The sequence below is a fragment of the Vicia villosa genome, linkage group LG2 (assembly GCF_029867415.1).
Source record: "Vicia villosa cultivar HV-30 ecotype Madison, WI linkage group LG2, Vvil1.0, whole genome shotgun sequence".
In the NCBI taxonomy this organism is placed as follows: domain Eukaryota; kingdom Viridiplantae; phylum Streptophyta; class Magnoliopsida; order Fabales; family Fabaceae; genus Vicia; species Vicia villosa.
Genome location: NC_081181.1, coordinates 111710533 through 111735220, shown reverse-complemented (window position 1 = coordinate 111735220; position 24688 = coordinate 111710533). Strand labels below are relative to the sequence as shown.

Sequence of the window (24688 nt, the reverse complement as noted above, 5' to 3'; positions counted from 1 at the left end):
AATGAATGATAGACAATCTTTTGCTAGTTAAAGGTACACCCATATATAAAGGGAAAAATTCCTACATTGTATGATGTCAACGTGATAATAGCTTCCTTTATTTTGTCTTCCATTCCTCCAAAATAAATTATGTTTTTAGATGGATTCACTCTAAGACATGTTGAAGCAAGGAAATTGCTCAGGATATGATGTATCATCTCAACATAACAAAGGCCACCCCTAGAAAATAGTAGCAGGTCATCAGCAAAAGTGAGGTTAGTGATCTTCAATTTGTCACACTTGGCATGATGGTTAAAATTAAGGTTCTTCTGCATCTTGAGGAGTGCCCTATTGAGATATTCCATGATGATGACAAAAAGAAGAGGGGGTGAGGGGTCCCCTTGTCTGATACCTCTCATAGTAGCCATAATGTCAGTATAAGCACCATTGATGTTGAACCAGTAAGACATTGTTGTTACAATCAACATAATCCAATTAACAAACTGCTTAGGAAACCCTATCTCCTTTAAAATACATTCAAAGGCATACCAGTCCACCATATTATATGCTTTTTGCATATCAAGTTGCATCATACATCTAGGTGTGTCACCCTTCCTAGAGTATCCCTTAAGTAATTCAAAGGCCAACATGATATGATTATGGATCTTATGGCCTAGAACAAAATATGTATGGCACTGGCTAATAATGCTTCCAATAACCCTTACAAGTCTAACAGTTAGGACCTTGGATATGATCTTGTCGAAAGTAGTGCACTCACCTATAGGTCTATAATCCTCGATGGTCTTGGCTTCATCATGCTTTGGAACTAAAGTAACCACATTATTGTTAAAAGCCCTGAATAGTTTCCCTTGGTCAAAAAATTCCCTAACACCTGCTATCAAGTCCTCTTTAATAGTATTCCAACAAGCTTTCCACTAAAGGGGATTTAAGGTCATCAATGCCTTTAAGGGCATTTTGGATTTCCTGCTCAGTCACAGTATCAAGAAGAGACAGTCTTTGGTCCATGTTGAGTTGAGGCCCCTCCCTCGTGGCAGTGATGTTTATGTGGTTCAAATTCTTCTCTTTAGTGCCCATTAAGCCTCCATAGAAATTTAGAATTTCTCTTTCCATATCATCATGAGTATTGAGTACCATCATCTTTAAACAATAATCTCATTCTCAAGTTATTGGCATTATTTTTAACTTTCAAGGTGGCAAGGCTGTGTTGCTATCTCCAGATTTTAGCCAATCTATTTGCTTCAAAAAATAATATGTTTTTCCAAAAATAAAACAAAAAAAAAATCCTGAAAATTAAAAAGAAAATCACAAAAATAAAAAAATTCTGAAAAATTATTTTTTCCAAAAATAAAAAAAATCCTGATAATTAAAAAAATTATTTTTATTTTATGTCTAAAAACAAGAAAAAGTTGAAATTTTTTTTTTTAAAAGAGTTCAAAATATAAAACGATTTATAATATAAATTTTGAACTGAATTAAAACTGCTTTGATTTCTGTCAAAAAAAACTGCTTTGACAATTAACAGTTTTTATTGAAGTGATTATTGAAATTTGATTCTAATCATTAATGTGATTTGATTTATTGCAGTTCACAATTTCATGAAGAACACCCTACATTTAATAACCAACATAATGACATATCATATGATTTCAAATTTGCAAAATATATTAATCGGTGAACTTGTAAAGCAAGTGTTAAATTGTGCATTAGGGAGTGTTGCCACTGAATCACCTAAGTTGTGTATTAGTATTAGTGTGCCTATCGTTCCATGCTTCTAACATTAAATTTTTTTACTGATTTCATTATCTGTTTCTCACTGCAACAAAATGAACATTATGATAATTTTGGTCAAAATTGATCTCACATACATGTAAATATTAATCCGATCAGAGTTCTAAAACTAGAATCTAGTTGACTCTCTTCCTCTTCAAGAAATTTAACATAGTTGTAACACACCCTATTTGTATTCATTATTTATTTTTATCACAAAACTCCCTAGACATAAAATAATTTAATGAACATATTACATTTCACAAGTCATGGAAAAAAATCTTCCATGGCATTGTGCTTATGCTATCCCTCACTGTGCTGTTTGCAACCTTTTGGTCCATAATGCTTAGTGCCACGCCTGACAATTGCGTTGCATAGGTAGCAGTAATGGCTTTGGCATGCCCAACATAACATGTGATTATTGTTTCCAATCTGTTGATGAATTCAAAATGGTAATAGAGGAAGTTCTTAGTGATGATGAAGACACAGAAAACAACAGAACTGTTCTTTTAATTATGGAAATCTTTACATACCTTTACATTAAATTGACGACAACTAGGACATGCTGACCCACCGAGGTGAAAGAGTTCAGCATGTACTTGTTGTATTTCCTGGAGAGGATTTATGCGTGCTTGTGCTTGCCAGTTATCAACCATTTCTCGCGGGAACAGTTCGCAAGACCCGTCCCTTGAATGAGAAAAATAGAATTCTGTGAATAGAAATGTTTGGTATATAAGAAAACCATGCAAAAGAATTTATAAAGCCGTACCTGAAATGTCCATATGGATCTGATGCATCAAGTGCTTGGTTGCAGCGGTAGCAGAAGTATTGTTCACAGTTACCGCACTTCATTTTATTACAACCTTCTGTTCGAGAAATCGCCATGTCACAAGACGGACAAAACTTGGAATCACGGCGAATTTCTCTCTCACTGAGCATTTCATTGATCTTTTCAAGTTCAAGACGCCTTTGATTTCCCTTTAATTGGGATGAATTTTGACGATCCTATGACAAGGATGAAATTCAGCAAAATTGAAGCATTTTTCAGGTTAAAAAATAAGAGGAAAAACAAATGTCAAAGGAAATGCCAGTGGATGTCAGGGACAACAACATCTAGAAACGGACCAAAACTAGCATCAAAACAATGGACCAAGAAACTACAGCATAGTGCACGCAAGCATTCAAACTGTTCAGCGCATCATTTGATAACAATTACTGAGAAAATTTTACCACTTAGTTTATAATTATATATTATTCAACAACAACAAAATCCCAAGTCTCCGGACTAAATTAACAGATGAGGAAAAACATAGAACTCTTACTGAATCTAAAATAACTATGGTAATAAAGGCATGTTTGGATTCCCATTTGGAATCCCAAAAAAAAATAGTTTGAGGAAAAAACTACAAGAGACGAGCTTTGGACAAACCATGGTTGGGGATTTTTCAAAGGGAATCCAACACATGCCTGTCATAGATGGCAAAGATTAAGTTAACGGCAGTGCTCTTAATAGAGGATTGCGGAAAGATAGAGGGAAAGAAAGGAGACAGAGCGTAACTTACTTATTGCAAGAGTTACGTATTCCGGTGAATAGGAATAATACTCACCAACTCTTAGTTTTTCTTTTATAAAAGAAATAGGTCAGGTTTGGTACACATGCAGATTCTTCAATTTTATTATTTTAAAAACCCTAAAATTCTCTTCTTTCTGCTATTGCCACTACATGAACTAGCAGAAACTAGAATAGTAGCCGCTATTTCCCTAGAACAAAACTTGGACGGTATTTTGCTGCGATTTTGATAGTGGATTAATCACAAATCCCTTATACTAAAGTGTCGCTATTTGACAAAACTTGGACGGTGTTGTGTCCATTATTTACAGTTCTCAAAAGTAATATAGCAATAAATGGATAAAGTTTCAGCTGATAATTAAGATATTGAAACTCAAACTTCCAGTAAAAAGAAGCAGCTCCAATGGATTTCTGGACATATATACCATACCTGCAGAAGCTGAAGCTTCATATCTAGTGTCATGCATTCTATGCCAACATGGCGTCGTTCCCTGCAAAGAGTACAAAAGCTAAAAAAGCATTTTGGGCACTGAGCATGTTGGTCTTCATCCTCTATACAGGGTGTTTCGCATCTCGAACAATAAACAACATCGGACATTGATGCAAGTGTTTTCTCTAACATCACTGATTCCCAACGTTTGTAATCTTCATCGCCAAGAAAACGTTTTAAAAGGCTAGGTGGAATCATGTCCTTGCATTTTGCGTCCAAACATTGAAGATTACTAATGTTCCCTTCTTTTACGTGAATTTGGGTAAAGGTCTGCACGCATTTGCGGCAAAAATAATGTTTACATGGTAATTGGACGAATTCGGTACCTGTTTGATGACAAAGAAAGTTATTAATTTGAAAAACTCAGTGGATACGGTGGCAGACATACGAACCATGCTCAATATTAATTTGATTTTAGCAAGCACAGAAAAAAGCATAATCAAGTCTAAAGCATGTTGAAATGAGAACATCACTAAGAACAGAATTTGTAGCACAACACTTCTAACCGAAGGCAAGTGTGGTCTCCAGCACATATCGGTGTCGCACACTGACAACACCTGACACGTGTGATTATGAATTAATTCAGTTTATCAAATTAGTATTAGTGTTGACGTGTAGCTGTCAGTGCCTTGTCCGATGTGTGTGCTTCATAGGAAACAAAATGTAAATGAAGTAACTCATGCATCCCGATAGTAAGAAATACTCAAGCACCATATTAGTGGTATAGCCAACTTCTCCATGTAAATAATAATTACAAAAGTCCATAAGAAAGAGGAGAGAATGATACAATAAACTAGGAGTATAAATATAGTCTGTGAAAAGTAATATTAGGAATGAAATAGCATGAAGCCATGAACTCAATTAACAAGAAACAGGCCTAAGACTTGGCTTCGTTGAACTATTTCATATTAGCCTACTACAGCATAAGCAACCTATGGTCAGTCAAATTATGCGCATTCTGGAAAAATCAGTCTTTAAATTCTCAGTAGAATGTAACTTGCAAATAAGAAATATATAATGAATTAAAAAAAACCTATTGGAAGAATGACTTTTGTTTGGAATAGGCTATAATCAAATTACATTTGGATGTGAAACCAGCAAAATAAAAGTAATTACAAATCGGCAATTATTATAGTTCGTCAAACTATTAATGACGCACTAACAACTTTTTTTTACTAAAATATATCAATTAGTATGAATAAACCAAGTCAAACATAAATTGGAAGTTACCTGGATATTCACTATAGCAAATGCAACATTCATGCAATTCTTTAAGGAAGTTCTGATGGCGTCTCTCGTTATTGTAGCTTTGTAAAAAAGGAATATCAGCATCGATGCATCCAATTCCCGAAACCACACGTGAGTCCGCAACACGATTCAGGCCATAAGGACCTAGTCTAATCTCCTGATCGAATCCCAAATGAGAAAGAGAAGAACTATGTAACCAGTCTACCCAATGGTAAATCACTTCCTGCCCTTGCTGTTCTGCCCATATTGAATCCAACTTGGAACATAAACTTAAAATCTTCGCAGATTCCAACCACTTTACAGAGATCGTAAATATAGGTGGTTGGTGGCTCGGATATGACTTAGGTAATAAACACGTCAAAACAATCGGTGGAAGGTATTGAACTTTGAAAGAGTATAAAAAGTCATCCGAATCGCTGCATATAGTTTCAACTTCATTAACAGAATTCACCTTAGCAGTAATGCCTATTTCATCCAAAATATCAATGTTTATATGTATCTACAAAAAGGAACCAAAAAAGAGAATCATAAATAGGTTTCAGAAAAGTTCCATCGGAACCAAAAGGCAGTTTGTAAAAACTGTGTTACTGGCTTAAAGATATACCTGAAAACAACGCAAGCCTTTCCATGTATCAAGGGTGAAAACATTTTCTCCATAAATTGACTCCACCACAAGTAACTGCAAAACATAAAATAAGATTCAGTTAATACCTATCCGACACTGATACCAGTAATAATTTGAAAAATAATAAATTAAAGGTAATCGCAAGTATCGCCTCAGTTTCAGACACAGACACTAACACACATTTTATCAGAGGCCACCACAGGTGCAAATTTCATCAACTTTAGGTTACTACTGCTACTACTAGTATTAATAGGAAACTAAATCTTACAATAATATATTGAGAATTGAACAATCCAATTTGAAAACTACCTCATCTTGCTGCAATTGATCATTGATTGTGATCTCTTCAATGGACAATTCCGGTTGTTGAATTTCACTTAGCAGTTTATCAAGCCTATTATCGATAATAAGATCAATATCATCATCGTCGCCACCTTCTCTCGCCGTGCTTGAGCTATCCACGTCATCAGCAGCGTTGTTATTGTTACTGCTATTGCCGTTGACATCAATGTCTTCAGGGGAAACTCGTTCTTCAACCACCGCGGAGTTGGATGAAGAACTAAGTTTGGATTTTTCAACATAGAGGAAATTCGATTTGGCGCGGTGGTGTTGTTGCGGCTTTGCGGTGGCGGAAAATTGATGGCGGTGGTGTCTCCCATTCATGTTTGATGGAATTGAATTGAAATTAATTCGCTTCGTGCCTCAATTTCTTCACGATTTTCCGCCGTTAATTATGTTTCAAAATGACTTTGAAGGGACAATATTAATATGTACACACACGGTTACGGTTAAAAACACTTGATTTTTACTATATGATTTTCTAACTAATTTTATTCTATTAATTACCAAAAGAATCTGATCGTACCTGATCAGAAGAATCGTCGCTGGCTGCTCGGACTGGATCTTCTAGGAAGGAGGAGGGGGGTGTACCTGCAAGGTACTCCGATGCCAAAGTGAGTAGACGAGCAAAGGAGTGCAAGTACGAGCTAAAGGTTAGAAAGAAGTGAATACCTGACCCTCTAGTGAAAGAGGGTATTTATAGCCCCCAGCGCTGGGCCATGATCTCGCTACTGGGTTGAACCTCCAAGCCCAACTAGGAGACTGCCAGGTTTCCTGAGCGGAAATATCGGAGGTGTGTGAGTGCCCTCTGTCCTGGTTAACCGCTTCGAAGTTCCATGGAGACGCGGTCTTTTAGGAGCCACGTTGGCTCCGTATTATTCGGAGGGTTGGATATGAAGGAGCCCTGTGTCGCACGCTCGCGAAAAATGAACAGAGTCGCCACTAATATATTTATCCCATAAGGGAAAGGAATACCAGGAAACCTAACAAAGGAAAGAACAAGGTCTCGCGACCAGAGAATCTAGGTACGGGAGTCGGTTACGCGAGGGGAAGGTACTAGCACCCCTCACGCCCATCGTACTCGATGGTATCCACCTATGTTTGTTTCTATCTAAAGGGTGTATACTATGTCTATGTCTATATGCGAATGAATGCAAAATGTAGGGAAAATAAAGAATTGTACTCGCACGGGCCCTACCCCGCTGCCTACGTATCCTTTTCAGGAATCAGAGTTACCGTAGCTCGGCTCACGATTTTCTGTTTGTTTTGTGTTTTTTTAATTGGGCGGAGTTAACGTTCGCGCTCTTGCATAAGGGATCGACCTACGATGCGTACGAGCGGAAATAACGGTGCCCTTAGAAAGGAGAAAAAGAGATTGGTTTGTATCTTTTAGGGTAATTCCATGATGACGAAGACCTACTACAAGGCTTCGCATCACTTCCTTACTTTGTTTTAAATCTGACCATTTATTAAGTGTTTTAAGTGTTTTTGGTTGGTGTTTTTTAAGGGGATTTATTTGTGACTTAGATCATACCAAAAAGAGTTTTTTTTTAAATATTTAGAGAACGCACATCGAGGCCTACGCCACAATCGTTTCTCTAAATAACGGTTAAGAAATACATCGAGGCTTCACACCTCAATCATTTCTTCTCCGCTAAGTAAAGGAATACAAAAAGAAGTTTTTTGTGATTATTTAGAGAATGCACATCGAGGCCTACGCCACAATCGTTTCTCTAAATAACGGTTAAGAAATACACCGAGGTCTCACACCTCAATCATTTCTTCTCCGCTAAGTAGAAAAGAACATACATCGGGGCCTACGCCCCAATCATTTCTTTCCTACTATGAAATATAGTAACAGTATGATCCTTGTCGGTATTTATTAAGTATTTTAAAGGTTTAAAAGAAAAAAGAATGAAAAAGGGAACTAATCCTAAATTCTAATCTAAGTTATTCTAGTTCCTACTATGTACAAAAGGAATCTAAAACAGTACTAACGAAATAGGCCTAAAATAAGGCCAAAAATACAAGCAATAAAATCACACAAGCGTCATACAAAAATAACATGGAACTAGTATGAAAACAATTCAAGCATTAGTGCAAAATTAAACTAAAACTATGATTTTAAAGGGTTTTTATGAAGGAGAAATGAACTTCTAAACCAAGCAAAAAGAGACTAAAACCATAAGCCTAAGACTAATATTTTTTATGAGGTTTTTATGTCATTTTTATTACCTAAAAGAAATGGCAAGAAAACTAAGTAGGAAAACCTAAATTATCTATTAAATGTGGATCAGAGGGGGGTGTGAACTGAATTTAGTGGTGATGCATAGCAGGGCGCAGGGCCCAACAGAGGCTGGCCCAGAAGTTGTTTTTTTTTGTGTTAGATTAATTTAGCAAAAACCGTGCCCTGGGCCAAGGGGGGGACTAGCAAAACGTATAGGCCCAAGGGATTGTGATGATCCAAACAGATTTTTTCAACATTCAGACTTTTTATGAAATAAACAAAAAACTAAATGAATAATAGAAAGAGGGATTAGGGTAAAACCTTGTGGCGTATCAGCTTCTTATCCCTCCCTTCACGATGAAACGACGGAGTTAATCCCCTTCGAGCAGCCACCGCCAGTGATCTCTTCCAACTTGCCACCGCGTATATGCTCCGTTTCCGCCTCACGCTTCCCCTTCTTCTCTCACTCGCGGCGGCCTCCTCCCCAACATCATCTTCTCCGATTGATTCTCTATCTACGATCAACCCGAATCAACTTCGAAGCCCTATCGCCTCTCGCTCTCAGACTCTCAAATGATTCTCCGTTTGTTTTCAGATTTATCGTTGTTGAAGAGTGATGATGTTTCAAGATGATGATTCAATGAACGTGCGGCGCGGTTCGTAATATAGTGCGATTCTGGTTGAAGATGATGAACGAGGTGATTGAAGATTGGAGGCTCGTTGATATGATGATGGCGGTTGATGATTGGAGATTGAAGAATTGTTTCTGTTTCTTATTTTCAGATTCTTGTTGATTGAAGAACAGAGCAAGGGTGATGGATGATGATGAGATGAAGTGAAGATGATGAACGAGGTTTTTGATGGTTGCTGAGTTGAATCAGTGAATGTATGTTGAAGGAGTTATGGTGATGATGAAGATGTTGCAGAGGGAGTATAAGGATTGAATCAAAGAGAGAAAGACGAAGGTTCTTCCGTTATGAGGTTAGTCCCAATTGGTGTTCTCTTTCTGTTATCCGATTTTCCCTTCTCTCCTTTTTCTGAATTTTCTTTGGTGATTGAAGGTGAAGAGAGGTGAATTCTTGGAGATGATTGAATGATGGTGTGAGATGAAGTTGCAGAGAACTGAGATGAGTGGAAGAAGAAGAGGATTGAATGAGTGGTGGTGAAGAGTTTTGAGAGTGTGGAGAAGGCTGAAGAAGAAGATGAAGATGTGATGAAGAGTTGAAGATGAGAAGAAGATGATGATGAGTGAAGAATCGAGAGAGCCTTGAAGAATGAAGAAGACCTCTGTTATATAGAGATGAAAGGTTTGAATTCTCTTCTCACTTTTCTGTTAAATCTCTTCAATAATTCTGTTAGGATCTGTTTCATTCTGTTTTCTGATTTTCTCTGTTGATTCAGTTACCTCGATAACAAACTGTTAGGGTTAGTTATATGTAGTAACCGATTCTGTTAGGGGTGGTTATAGGTGGTTAGAAGGTTGTTAGTTGTTAGGAAAGGTTTAGTAACAAACTGTTTTTTTTTTGTTATTGGATTCTGTTTGGGATATTTTGTATATGATGGGTATGCTGTGGATGTATGTTGAATTTGAATGAACAGGCTAGGATAATGTATGTGGCTATGTGCAGTGTATGGTTTTTATTGTTCTGAACTGGATGGGTTATTTTGAGTGCTGACTTGTGTGAATTGTAATGATGAATGAATGGCTGGATTGTGAACTTTGTTTTTTTTTCTGTGTGTTAGAAGGTTAGTTATGAATCTGGTTTCTTTATTGGCTGCTAAAGTTTTTTTTTCTTTTGGTGGTACAGACTTAACTTCATCAGCATCCGAATTCAGCAAGCTTGAATCAGACAACTACGAAGTATCAGAACAGGCTGAAGCTCTATTTTCCAGCAACGTTTGTCTTCGTTCTTTTCCAGCAGGTACAGTATGTCTTGAGGGATAACTTTCTCGACTGCATTGCAATGTTTGGAAAGTCTAAAAGTGACTTATGTTATCTGGTACGTGTCCAATGTGTGCATCCTTAGCACTAGCCTGACTCGACCTCTTTTGAATATGTAACGTAACTGATTAATTATCGGGTTTTGCTTGAAGGGATCTTGCTTGGTCACGGCGTAAGCTAATTGTCATAACAAAGATGAAGTGGAATTGACTTGAAGAATGTATTTGCTTGAATTTCTGAATGAATGGTTTTATGAGAATGTATGGAGGGAAATTCTGTTCTGTATTGTTTCTGGTTTGTTTATGTGCAGGTGAGGTTCTGACTTTGGATTGATTATGAAGGAAAGGTGTGCTGATGATGTGATGAACAACTCAAGGGGACTCATGGAGATCTTTTCCGAGTAAAGCAAAAGGTGGAATCAGGATGAAGCTGAATGAAGTCATAGCAATCTTAACGGATCTCCTTCCTTTTTGTAATTTTCTTTGTTATGATTGAGACTTGTAATGACTTCTTTTTGTATTGTTTCATGGACCATTGTGTAACGGTTTTCTTTGCTCTTGTAATGGAAACTGTAATTTGAGACTTGGATAAATAAGAATGATTTTTATATTTGCTGTATTTGAATAATGTTGGACTTGTAAGGATCTTGAATCATAATGGATGCTTTTGGTGTCTTGAATAAGATTTGAATCCCTTCTCCTTCCACCAAACAAAATTTCATTGATTTTCACATTTGTAGAATCCATAGCATAAACCCATATGACCAACATTTATCCTAAGACGGGCCTTAGTAAAAACGTGGCTGCTAATCCTTAGATTTGAAACAACACCATATCTCTCATCAAACCCTTACAAATAGCTAAAGTAATTAACTTAAATATGAATCTGCTTGTATTCATGAAACAAGTCCCAATGAATCCACTTCTTTCTCTTGTGTAAGAACAAAAAACAACGACTTATAATCCATGTAATCAAGCGGCCCAATGTCTCAAATGATAGTAAAACCAAACTTGAACCTAGTTGCAAAAGACGATGAGGACCAACTCAATAAAGCCTCTGATGATGATAGAAACCCTAATTTTCTCCAAATCCTTGATCCCAAGCCCAGATTATTGATTAATGATACATGTTATGTCAATGACCTAATGGAAAGATGCAGATGAATGTAAGGCATAAGCCAGTTAGAAGTCAAGGGGTAGGACAAATTTGGGGTATGACACCCTGCGAGGAGCAGGGTCCCCGGCGATGAAGGTGCTCGCGGGGAGCGTATGTGCCGGGCGCAAGCCAGCTCGCGGGGAGCGTGATGCCGAGGGTTGACTGACTCGGGGTCCAGTCCGACCAGGAGCTCCTTGGTCCGCGAAGATGGTCTTGCCGAGCACATCTAAGATGGGTGCTTTTAGGCCCAGAGGTGAGCCACCGAGGAGCTTGGGCCTATGAGGTCTATTGGGCCGAAACTGAGTTGGGCCTGCCCTTGGCCCAGTCCAGAACAGGAGCCCCCCAAGTCGGAGCTTCCTGGTCAAGGAGCTGTGACTTTGACAATGTCAGGACTTCAAGACCTTGGTAGTGCTCGGCGAGGTGAATCCTCGTCTAGTGGTTGTGCTCGGAAGGTATGCGTGCTCGGGAGGCACGCTCTGTGGGCTGGAACGAAAGGTCGCGCGTGGGCGACACGTGCTTACGTGGCATAGGTAATGATTGCCTAGGGGTAGGTGGCGGCGCCTAGGGAATCTGTGTCAGCCGAGGCGTCGTTTCGTATTCCGGGCAAACCCCTTATAAAAAGGGACGAAACTCCTCACTTAGGAACTTTCTGCTCCCCGCTTGCGTGCTCGGCGTCTCAGATCAAATCCCAGGCCTTGCTTTTTGCAGTGTTCTTTCATCAATCAAGTTCAACGAAATCATGTCTGAATCAGGTACGTCTGGGATTTTTTTTGATTTTACACGCTTTTCTTTAGAGTTATGACGGGTTTATGAGGCGATTCGCCGTTTTTGTCGTCTAACTCGGCAAATAGGCATGAAACTGGGCCTTCTCCCCGGGTTATTCCTGTGATGCCCGGGGAAGGTCAATGTAGATGTTAAATTATTCTCGCATCTGCCCGGCTTCCTCAAGTTTTCGCCCGCCAAATTCATAGAACGACCGGCGTCTTTAAGTCACCTGTCGGCTTATTCACGGTCATGCCCGGCGTGTTCAAGGTTTCCGCCGGGGTGTTGGAGTTGGGCCCGAGTATCTTCGTGTTTTTTATGTTAAGTTAACCTTCTATCGGCGGATGGCTTTGGCCATGGATCTAACTTATTTTTCGAAGGGGTTTGGTCGGTGGCACTGTTGCTCGTCGTTCCACCCTTTCACTTACATCGCGGTGGAAGGGTGGATTTGATGATCGGTCGAATTCATTTTTTCCTTCTGCATGCAGGTGAATCAGGCTCGGGGTCTAGCTCGAGGTCCAGCTCGGAGTCTAGCTCCAGTTCCAGCTCGTGGGACGGTTCGCAGAGCACGAGTGCGAGTAGTTCTGAAGTGGAGGAAGTGGAGGTTGAGAGCTCGCATCTTTCAGTGATAGAGGAAGGCGACGAGGAGGATGTGCCTTCGGAATCTAATGAGGAGGCTCCTCTAACTCCGCTCTTTGAATATGACTTCGAGGTAGACTTAGGCTGGGTGGCCGAGGAGCCTCAACTCGAAGTGTCTCGGTATACTGACTCACTGGTCGGGGCTTTCCGTGAGGTCGAGGTTCGAGGACCGAGTGACGAATTGAATTTCCAGGTGGTCTGCCCGACGACCGAGGAACGCATCTGTTCCCACTTCCGTGGGGACAGTTTTGCTATGTACGAGTATGTCTTCCAGGAGCTCGGGTTCCGCCTGCCTTTCACCAGCTTCCAAGTCTCACTATTGGCGTGTCTTGCGTTGGCTCCGTCTCAGTTGCCTCCGAACGTCTTTGCTTTCATGCGGGCATTCGAGGTCGTCTGTGACTATCTGGGCATTGGAGCTACGACCGACTTGTTTTGCCGTTGTTTTAGAGTTCAACGAAAGATGGCTGACGGGCGCTTTAGCTGGGTTTCCTTCAGGAATGCCGATCGGAAGCTCTTCAAAATGTACGTTGATTCGGTCAAGAATTTTAAAGACCGTTATTATGTTATCTGACTGCATAGCCGGGCGGCGTACACCTCGCTGTCAAAGATGGTGACCGTGTGCGGCGAGAATGGTATCCCGGAACGGGACGAGGAGGGAAAAGTCAAGACTAAGCTCTGTAGCGTGTTTCCCTTTGTTTGTTGGAGAGGCCATTTTAACTTTCCCCCTAAGTACTATGCTCGGGAAGACGGGGATCTGGATGAGCAGGATTCGACGTCGTATCTCCGTCTTTGTCAATGGGTGGACAGCTTCAGTCTCAGCCCGTGGCTGACGAGGACGGGGGAGCCCATTTATAACGAAGAGGGTGTGCCGAGGACTGAAGCTCGGGCCATAAACACTAAGGCTCTCCTGACGTGCCGGACTTCGGCAGAAACCAAGGCGTTGTTAGGTGGATTTTTTGTTGTTTTATCCTGCTTTTTCAGTTAATGCTCATTATTGACTGTTTGTTTTGTGTTTTAGATGCTATGCCGGCGAAGGAGGACAAGGTCCTGAAGGCGGCCCAGGATGGACGGAGAATCCGGGCGTTAAAAAACAAGAATCGGGGGGTGGCTTCAGGTGAACATTCCGACTCTGCTGGCTCTCCTTTGGTGATCCCGGAAGGGGGGACGCCGAAGAGGCAGCGTCGGTCGGAGATGTCCCGAGAAGATCCTCCGGTCACGGGAGCTGAGCGCGGGTTTGTACTCCCTCCTTGCTTCAAAGAGGGCCAGTTTTTCGAGAAGTTTCCCCTGTCCGTCTCTCCGGATGAGGCTCGCCGTGCTGAGGAGATGTCCTCTTCAGTCCGTCTAAAGTAGCTGGCCAGCGACAGTGCTGCTGTAATGAGGGTCGTTGGAATAGCGCAAATGTTCGCTCAGGGGGGTGTCGCATCTGCCGAGGCCCTGAAGAAGGCGGAAGACGACAAGAGGGTCGCCGAGGAGGAAGTCGCCCGGCTTAGAACTCTTCGGGAGAAGATGAAGAAAAAGATGGAGGACCTTGTGAAGCAAAAAGATGAGGAGGTAGAGGAGGAGAAAAAGAAGGTCGCAGAACTTGAACAAGCTTGGGAGCCGACGGCGGAGGAGTCTTCGGATGTGGCGGTGCTAAAGTCGAGGGCCGAGTTTGTCGAGAAGATCGACGACTTGAAGATCGAGCTTGCTGACATGGCCGAGGAGGGGTTTAAATGTGCTGTCCAGCAATTGAAGCTTCTGAATCCGGGCCTGAAGACGGATAACGTCGGGATTTCGAGCAGGATTGTGGACGGCCATCTGGTGCCCGGTACACCCGAAGATTGAGCTTTGTTTAGGGCCTGCGTGCCTCTGTTTTCTTGGCCTGCGTGCCGCTTTTTGATTTTTGGATTTATGGGGCTCGTGCCCGGGATATTTGGGGGCCTGCGCGCCCGACATTTTCGTTGTAATATTTGGACATCACCGGCCAATTTGGTCGGCTTTTGCTAATTTGTCATTTACGTTTGATGAACCTCTTGTGTGCTTGAAATTTTATTGTTTATTGTTGCTCGTATATTCCGGGGAGTGATCCCAACACTTAGAATATTATTGATAATTATTAGTTATGCTCGGCCTAGGTTGATTGCCCGGGCGTGTTGTGTATGGGCCGGGTGCGCAGAGCAGGTGTGCGCTGATAGCGAGCATGAGACCGCGGTTGCGGCCAAGTGCTCGCGGCGTGAACGATCCCATCGCGAGCTGGGGTTCTGCCTTACAGGTACTTCCACGGAGGGTCTAGGTGTAGAGTCCGCCGTGTGGCCGGTCCTTCCATTCGGTGGCTGGTTCCGACCGTTGCTGTCGTGGAGCATTCGCGTTCGTACCGGTGACGCGGGTCCATGCCCGGTTACTACCTGTGTTCGATACAGGTGTCCGGGGGCGTTAGGTTGTGTTTAATTGTAATAATGTCTGAGTTTTTCGGCGTTCCAAGGTCGAGCAAGTTTTTCTCCGAGGAGATTCTCGAGGTAATAGGCGCCATTCTCGGTTTTATCGTAAACTCGGTATGGGCCTTCCCAGTTCGGGGCTAGTTTGCCCTCGCGCGAGTCTTTCATGTTTCTGCGGAGCACTAGGGCGCCGACTTCGAATTCGCGCTTGATAACTTTGGCGTTGTGGCGGAGGGCTATCTGTTGTTTTAATTTTGCTTCTCGGAGGGAGGATCCTGCTCGGATCTCTTCAACCATATCGAGCTCTTCCCTCATAGCCTCGTCATTGAGCTCTTCTTCGAGGGGTGATTCGGTGCGCCGAGAAGGTTCTCGGATTTCCACGGGGATCACGGCTTCGGTGTCGTAGGTTAGTCTGAACGGAGTCTCGCCCGTGCTCGAATGGGGGGTTGTCCTATAAGCCCAAAGTACACTATGTAATTCTTCGACCCAAGCCTTTTTGGCCTCGCCGAGTCTCCTCTTCAGTCCCCGGAGGATGACTCGGTTGGCTGCCTCGGCTTGCCCGTTCGTCTGAGGATGCTCGACTGAGGTGAAATGTTGTTTCGTGCCGAGTGTCATACCCCAAATTTGTCCTACCCTTTTACTTTTAACTGGCTTAAGCTTCACATTTTATCTGCATCCTTCCATTAGGGCATTAACATACTCATGCATCATTAATCAATAAAGTTGGCTTGGGATTGAGGATTTTTGAAGAATAAGGTTTCCTTGGTGTGTACTTCTTTCTCATCTTTATGCAAAGCTATTATCCATCAAAGATCGAGGTTTATTTCCCTAAATAATGGGTGATCGTTTGACTTATTGGACCTCATTTGGGAGTCAAGTATATCTCAGGAATTTGTGATCAGTTGTTTCCTTCTTTAGGGATTAATGAACTCATTCTCGTTATGGAGGACTAGATTCATTCACTTGCATATGGTATCATCATGTATTTAGAGGATTATTGTTGTTTGCCATTTGATTATGTCCCAACATTGGAGATTTAGATGGTTGAATTATGTGGTTGTGTTGATTTCTTCGTTCCTATTCATAATACAAGATTTTTTCATCCAAGTCAACTGTAAGGGTTGACTCTTGACCAAGTCCTTCTAAAAAAAATAATAATAAATCTTTGGATTCTTTCTCATCATATTTCATTCAAGTTGCAAGTGGAAAAGAATGTTTCGAAATTCAAAAGACAACGGAGAGAAAAGTCAAACATTCAAAAATATGCAATTCCGTTTCAAACATTGTGTCCACCTTATCATGTCCACAAGAATCCGTTACAAAGTCTAAATTCCACCACAAAGTGCAAAGATGTTTATTACAAGAAAATACAGGAAGCAAAAGTTACACAGAAAAGCTATACTAAGACCCATGACCATGCCTCCTCCATTGGCCTTCAAGCATCTTCATACATCAATGTATCACCATCCAAGTGTCCACGAACCAACATAGATTCTCAATCAACCTTCAAGAAAGAATTGCATCAGAATGGAAAACAATGGATCTTTGAGTCAAGTGCAGTTCAACACCAAGTGCAAAGTTCATGAGACATACCATAACAATACATACAAGCTATGCATGCATTCATACATGTTAATTCAAGACTCCCTAGGCTGCAGTTCAATATCTCACATACAATGCATTCAGGGCCAAATCAGCTCCATACATAACCACACAAATATTCAAAACATACATGAAACCAATTCTGCAGCAAAGAAAAAGGTTGCTGCTACCTGCGTAATGCGAAATCTAGCCGGCAGCCAATTCAGAAACTAGTCTTTCCCATTGTTTTTTAACCTGCATACTCACCAACATACATTCAAGGTACAATCACTAAACATTCGGCTAAAGAAAAAGAAAAAAACAGTATGTGATGGTTCTCTTCGATATCCATGAACCAATTTAAAACCGAACAGTCATCAATGATTCGATTCAAAACAATTAACACCCACACACACTTCATACAGCCTTGCCAATATACTCCATAATTACAATCAGTTTTCACTTACAGCCCAACTTCTTAACATTTCTACACAACCTCAAATTTCCCTAACAGTTTTACCTCCTAACTATCCTATAGCAACCAAAACAGAAAATTACAAACCTTTGACTAACAGTCCAATATCACCTTCATGCTATGCCAACTTGCTCTTACCAAAATAAACTCTAGCTGCAGATAAATCAAGAAAACCAACATCAGGTCAGAAAAGAAGCCAAGGCGTATCATCTACGGTTCAGAAAATAATCAGCTAAGCACAAAAAAATCAAAGCCTAACACTTCACTTACTGAGATGAGCTATTTCCCTCCAAACTCTAAGTCTTCTCATCATTCCACACGGCTAGGCAGTCTCGTTTTGACAACGGTTGATTCATCCAGGTTCAGATCCCATGCTGTGTGTTTAATTCTACCAAGTGACTTCATTGGAAACCTGCATATAGTGCAAAAGAGAATACATCACTACCATACATAAATTTAAAACCAGATAACCTTAACAGTTTAACAGTCCTACTCTTCAATTCCAACTCCTAACTATCTCCTAGCTACAGCCCTGCACATATCATATTGCTCCATTAAAAGACATCTTCATACAGTCCTCCATCAAACACACACGTTCGCAGTTTAAAACCAAACTCTGTAACTAACTTCTTTCAACCTCAGCCCTCCATTCTCATAACTAACCCTTCAACCAATTTGTAACTAACAACCACCTATAACTAACTTCTGCAATAGGGTAACAAACTGAATTACTAACAGAACCAACTCATAACCTCTCAATCACTCTCCTCCATAACAGAATCATAACCAACGTAACTAACTGCCAGCTCACACCAACTAACTGAGTCCTATATCAACTCAGTATAACCGACCGAGTTAACTGACTCTAACAGACTGAGTCGAGTAAATCCTCACCCTCCATTCATAACAGAACCCATCAAATCCAAAGGCTCAGGTTGCTCTTCCCATAACCGTTTCCTCCACTCCTCAACCTATATAAACAGAGCCTCACCCCAATTCTCAGACCTTCATACTCAGTCTCCACCATTTTCTTCATTCATCTCCTCCATAATCATTCTACACAATTCTCTTCATTCTTTTTCATCTTCATCTTCGTTCAACCTTCACCATCTCCTTCTCTCTCACAATTCTCTGCAACCTCTCTTTCTTCTCCTTCAATCTTTCTCCATAACCTTCACTCTCTGAACATCCATCATCAGGCGGCCACACCTTCTTCACCACCAACCTTCAACTTCATCTTTCATCCTCATACCACACGAACAACAACTCTCAACATCCCTCAGTCCTCATACCACACAGAAGAACACAGCAAGACGAAAACAGAGAAGAAGAAGAGAAAACTCGAAAATCAGAATAGAAGAAAAAGAATTCTCAGAATGAAAACAAAAAAGGAGAATTAGAAAAGAACTCACCGTAACCGTCTCTCGGGGCTCCAATAATCAACATCGAAATTTCATCTTCTGGTACATTCCTTCCGCTATATCCATCAGCACCGCATCACTGTTCTCACCAATCTTGCTTCAATCCGTAACGCCTTCATCGGTCTCAAAGTTCTGCAGAGAACTCCTTCACGCAATCGTCATCGCTTCAATCAATTTCTGTATCTTCATCACCTTCAACTGCAACAATGACCTAATCTACAACAAACCAATAACCACGCATCGCATCAGAAAATTCAAGAAGAAGAGACTGAGATAGCACTGAGTCGGGAGAAACTGAGTTTGACTCGAGGCGGAGAGGAAACGGAGAGTGGAAGAAGATTCGATTTGAGATTGAGTCGGAAATACGAAGGCGAGATAGAAAGATGAGAAGAGACGGCGTGAGGCTGACTATCGGAGGCCGGAGAACGATCGGAGAGGGAGATTCGGCCGTCACTTTCATTCACGCGTGAAAGAAGAAGAGAGAAGGCGAGAGGTCACAATTCCTAACCCTAAATTCCTCTTTCATTTGTTTTTTAATTAACATTAGTATTAATCAGGTTTAATTAGGGATAATTGCATTTAGTTAGGATTAATAGATGTATTAGGTTTAATTAGTATTAGTTGAAATGCAAAGTATTAATTCTGAAAATAAATTGGATCAAACAAGCTCGGGCCTTCACGAATTCACTCCACACCCCCCACCTAAGCCCATGCACTCTGATTTTCTTTTTTTTGTTTGCTACAAAATTCTGTTGGGCCTGACTCCTATAGGCCCTGCGCCCGGATTACTGTTGCACCACCATTCCCAGCTTCCACCCCCTCTGGGCCCATATTTTCTTTATTAGAATTTAGGTTTTTCAACATAGTTTTTTTCTTATTTTTTCTTATTGATAAAAAACAATAAAATCAATAAAATTTGTTAGACTTTTAGGTCACTTTTTAGGAATTAATCTTGGTCCCTTTAATTGACATTTTTCGTATTAAAAAAAAACTCATAAAAATAAGTAGATTTTAGGTTGATTTTGACATTGAATTCCTTCATAAAAAATCAATAAAAAATAGTAGTATTTTTAGGTTAATTCTTGCACTAATATTTGGATTGCTTTTGTATCATTTACATGTTAATTTTGTATAATTGTTGTGATTTTGTTGCTTAGCTTTTGGCCATATTTTGGCCTACCTTGATAATACCATTAGTTTGTTAACATTAGATTTAGACTAGAGTAACAACATAGATTTAGAAATTAGGGATAGTTCCCACTTTTCATTCTTTTTCTTTTACAACCATAAAACATCTAAAAATATTCAAATAAACTCCCATTAAAAAACACCAAGAAAACACTTAAAAACACTAATAATCAAAGTGAAAATTCTTAAAAAGGGAATGGAAGCTTGAACGTCCCTTGCTTAAGGGAATGTTCGAGTGCTTGGATCTCCCTTGCTTAAGGGTCCCATTCAGGCGTAAGTTCCCAACTTCTAAAAAATACAAACCAAAGAGTAACTCGAGTTTCCCTTGCTTAAGGGATTTCCTCGAAACACTCAAAGTCTCTCTCATCTCTCCTTTCTTAAGGGCACCGTTATTTCCGCTCCATTGCATCCTAGGTCGATCCCTTATGCAAGAGCGCGAACGTTAACTCCGCCCAACTAAAAAACACAAAAACAAACAGAAAATCTTGAGCCGAACTACGGCGCTCTGATTCCTGAAAAGGATACGTAGGCATCAAGTCGCGGGGCTTGAACGAGCACACTTGTAAATATTTCCTTCTTTTCCCCGTATTTCTTTTGCATTCATTCGCATGTAGACATAGACATAGTACACACCCTTTAGATAGAAACAAACATAGGTGGATACCATCGAGTACGATGGGCGCGAGGGGTGCTAATACCTTCCCCTTGCGTAACCGACTCCCGTACCCTGTTCTCTGGTCGAAAGACCTCGTTCTTATTCTGAGTTAGGTTATCTGATATTCCTTTCCCTTATGGGATAAATATATTGGTGGCGACTCTGTTCATTTTCGCGAGCGTGCGACAGCTGGCGACTCTGCTGGGGACGTTGCTAGACCTATTGCGGGTCCATTCTTAGCGAGTCGATCCTAGCCTGCGTTTGTTTGTTTATTTACTGGGTGTTTACTTGTTTTATGTCTATACCTTGTATATATGTTTGCATGCTTATTCTTTGCCTGCATATCATGTTTATTCCTGTTTGCACATCATGCATATGGATTATATTTTGTGTTCCCTGGGGTCTTCTGTTCTGTTTTGCAGGTGGGGGGTTTTTGAGGTAAAAGGCCCACTACCCAGGCCAAGTGACACATAGGATTAGCGTGGATGCTCATGTTGACTCCCGTAGCGCTTGCTATGGATGAGATTGGCATGGGGTACCACAACTGGGCGAGGTTCTTTCATGGAACACTGTGTCTGGCACGCTTGTTGCCTCAAACACTTTGTACCCCATGGGAACTGTAGACCCTAGTGACCATTAGGGACCACTTGTCCGTGTCTAGACTTCATACCCGTGAGATTGGGGTGGGACAGGAAACCTTGACTCCTACATACCATTGCTTCTTCATATTTGAGGTCGGACCTTTATTTGGTCTGTTCTCATGGTGCTTGATATTCTGGTATTCAAAAAGGCGTCGAACCTTTGATCCTGTGACATTTGGCCTGTACAGAGGTTTCATATCAGTTATTCAGAGGATTGTGCGGTGGTTACTAAGATTATGTGGACCTTGATCCCATGCTTTTGCATTGCATAACATCATCGCTTTATCCACTTCATTTATGAGGGATCCTAAAGTCTATTTCCAGAAAAAATATACAAAAAAGAGAGAGAAAAAGAAAAAAGGAAATAGAAAAGCAAAAAAAGAAAAGAAAAGATATTATATACAAAAAGGCTTGGATTCCAAAAGAAAAAGAAAAAGGAAAATGCGAAAAGACTTTAGGATCTCTCATAAATGAAACATGCATTCATACTATCATGCATTTCATGGTTCTCTCAGAGACTTATGGGACCCTTTCTATTCAGATTTCAAGATCAACAACGGATTTGACTTCTCACTGCCACAAGCTCCGAGATCAACTATGGAATAACTCCGTGAGGTTTTTGACTGAGATGAGACCAGAAATGGGGATTAACATGAATCAATGTATGGAGTCTCTTCAAGTTTTTATCTTAGACACAAAGAGTTGAGACAAATTCCTCAGAGGCCAAATGCAAATGTTAATCTCACCTCAAGAGAAGGTCTTATGAATCAGAATGTTTGAAATAATGTTGAGATTCATATTCTTGGTAAGGAGAATTCACATCATTGAAGTCTTCAAGTTTCCGAGTATTGAAATTGACAAAAGGTTTCACCTCTTGGAGAAAAGTTTGGAAGCCATAAAAGGTCTTGACTCCGTTGAGATAAACATTGTATGTTTGTGCCTAGTGCCTGATACCAAGAGATGCAAAGATCATCCACTCTCACTCCTAATGATGGATATTGAAGCTAAATCGGTAATCATCTCCTGTACATGTGTGGAAGTTGCTTGGGGCTCCCGATCGAGGGATAAGCAAGACGTACTCTTATCTTGAGCATTGCATCATTCGCATTGCTCGAATCCCTTAAAAGCGTTACAAATTCCTAGGTGATTTCGTCAGAATCTTCTTTCAAGTGGTAATCAAAAATGTTCTACACAACGCTTCTCATTCTCGAGGTTCTGCTTCATATCTCAGTTGCCTCTTCTCAGAATGTCCTTCTTAGTGGATTTTGCTTGTTAACAGAGACAAGAAGAATATGAGAAACAAATTGATGTGATTCTATTGCCTTGTGCTCATTTGATTCCCTGTTTGTTGGAATTTCAACTGGTTAAGATTTGAGTATTGGGCTTTCTTCCCCACAAATAGATCTCATGAGTTTGACGACCACGCAAGGTTCCTCCATGTGTGCTGGCAAATACTTCTTCAATGAATATGCTTGGGGCTCCCGCACGAGGGATAAGCAAGACGTACTCTTATCTTGAGCATTGCATCACTTGCATTGCTCGAATCCCTAAAGCAAGGCAAAAGTTTACGACTCATGGGTGACTTTGTTGGAGTTCTCTTTTGGAGTAATCTGAAGTATTTGGAAAGAACTGCAAAAAGTATTCAAGATCAATAAGTCCAGACGGAGTCAAGTCTCCTCAACAATGACATTCATTTAGTTTCGTTATTGCATTCTCATTTGTAACATTTCATTGTTTGATTAAGCATTGTTAGCATGTAAAAACTTGTTAATTTCTGAATGAAAATAAAATACATTGTTTATGTTTGTCTTGAAGAAACCCATTCATTTTCACTCATAAAATGTTTTTGGCATTACGATACCAACTTTACTAATCGCTTGCTTAGGCAAAGAGCGGAGGGAGAATGATGAAAGATAAAAATGCAAAATCTCTAATCATGTGTTTTTGAATAAAAAACCCTACTGAGGATGTACAGGCATTATTTCAAATCCCCAAACACCGGAGATATAAGGGAGATAGACCCTCGTTAACCCCTTTGAGCCTTGAAGTAGGAGTTTCTTTTCTAATCATAAAAACCCTCATTTTGACCTTGGGGAAGGGTAGTGTTCATTTAACTTGATCGAGCTTTCAAAACTCACCAAAAGGGTGTGCATCTAAGGATACAACAATGGTTATCCTCCAAAAGGTTGAGGAATGTCAAAACCGCAATGATTATCGTTATTCCATCAAGAGGTCAAAAGATGACGATGCCACAATGGTTATCCCTCATCAATCAAGGAGTGAGGTAGTCGCAATCACCTCCAACAAATCAAAGACTATGCGAGGTCACACGACTTGTTCAAAAAAAAGAAAAAAAAATGGCAAAAAAAATAATGAAAATAAAAAAAAAGGTGAAAAGAAAATGGCAAAAGAAGCATGAGAAAAAAAGATGATAAAATCCTCATCAAAGGAACAAAGTCGTGTGATGATCAATCAGAAGAATAAGAAAGTGAGTGACTGCCATGTCCGAAAAACCTCATTGATTCCCCAACCATCCCAAATTCCTTATGAGGAATGAACACTCATGTCGAGTTAATTGAACCTAGGAATGGAGAACATCACGAAGGGGGTGGGTACCAAATAATTTTGAGCCTAAAATCCTTTGTTTTCTGAAAACCGTGAACCTGGCCAAGTTACAACCCTCAAAAGTCCTAATTGAAGTAGGGTTATTTTGAAAGCACACTCCTATGAGATAGCGTTTAACTGACTCCCAATGAAGCGAGACTCATTTCCATGTTGGTATCGTATGCTTGCTTTATCTTCTATATGCAAAAATCGAGGTTGTGTCAACTAGTGATTCAGTCACAAGAGGTCGCAACCTCATTTCAATAAAAAGTTTCTTTAAACTTCAAGACTAACGTACACTTTGCATTAGAATTATCATTCCTAGAATTAACATTCTTTTGCATACAAACATCTGCTTAAACATCAAAGAAATTTCAGGATGAGAATCAGTGAGCAACTTGACTATGTCAAAGTACGAGAGACTTGAGAACTCCGAGGAGTAAAAGCTAATCATTCCAAATGTTGACCATCAAGGGGAAGGTTCTCTAAAGAAACCCGTTGGGCTTGAATAGTTGATGCGTTCTTCGATTACTCCGAGGGGAAGAGTTTGAAGACTCCGTTGAGCGTGGTAAAGTTGTTTCCATGCTTGTTTCACTTCAAAACAAAGAAAGCTTGGGGATTCTAGTAAGATGTACCTAATCAGGGGCAATTGAATCGAGGTTTGACCTCTCAAATTTGGCATATCTGGGGCAATCAAGTCGAGGAATCTCTCTCAAATCCAACCAATCTGGGGCAGTTACGTCGAGATTTGACAAATCTCTCCAAAGATCCATTGGGGCAAATTCCTCCATAAGTCACGAAGCTTGGGGCACAATTCTGAGTTTTTTGTCGCTCCATGACCATAGGAGTTTATTTCTCCTATAATCTTGGTCTCTCCCCAAGCATGGAGTTTATTTCTCCCGAGAGTTTGTTCCATTCCTCAAGCATAGGAGTTTATTTCTCCTA

The 24688-nt window shown here is 40.6% G+C and overlaps 1 protein-coding gene across 1 annotated transcript; it reads right to left on the bottom strand.

The window, feature by feature from the left end:
- Positions 1–1657: 1657 nt before the first annotated feature.
- On the bottom strand, positions 1658–6450 carry LOC131651797 (uncharacterized). The gene is made up of 7 exons (XM_058921500.1): positions 6010–6450; positions 5680–5754; positions 5058–5574; positions 3768–4153; positions 2537–2772; positions 2301–2454; positions 1658–2199 (listed from the first exon to the last, which is right to left on the bottom strand). The coding sequence occupies exons 1-7, from the start codon at positions 6361–6363 to the stop codon at positions 2071–2073; spliced, it is 1851 nt and encodes a 616-aa protein (XP_058777483.1). The 5' UTR covers positions 6364–6450; the 3' UTR covers positions 1658–2070.
- Positions 6451–24688: the final 18238 nt, after the last annotated feature.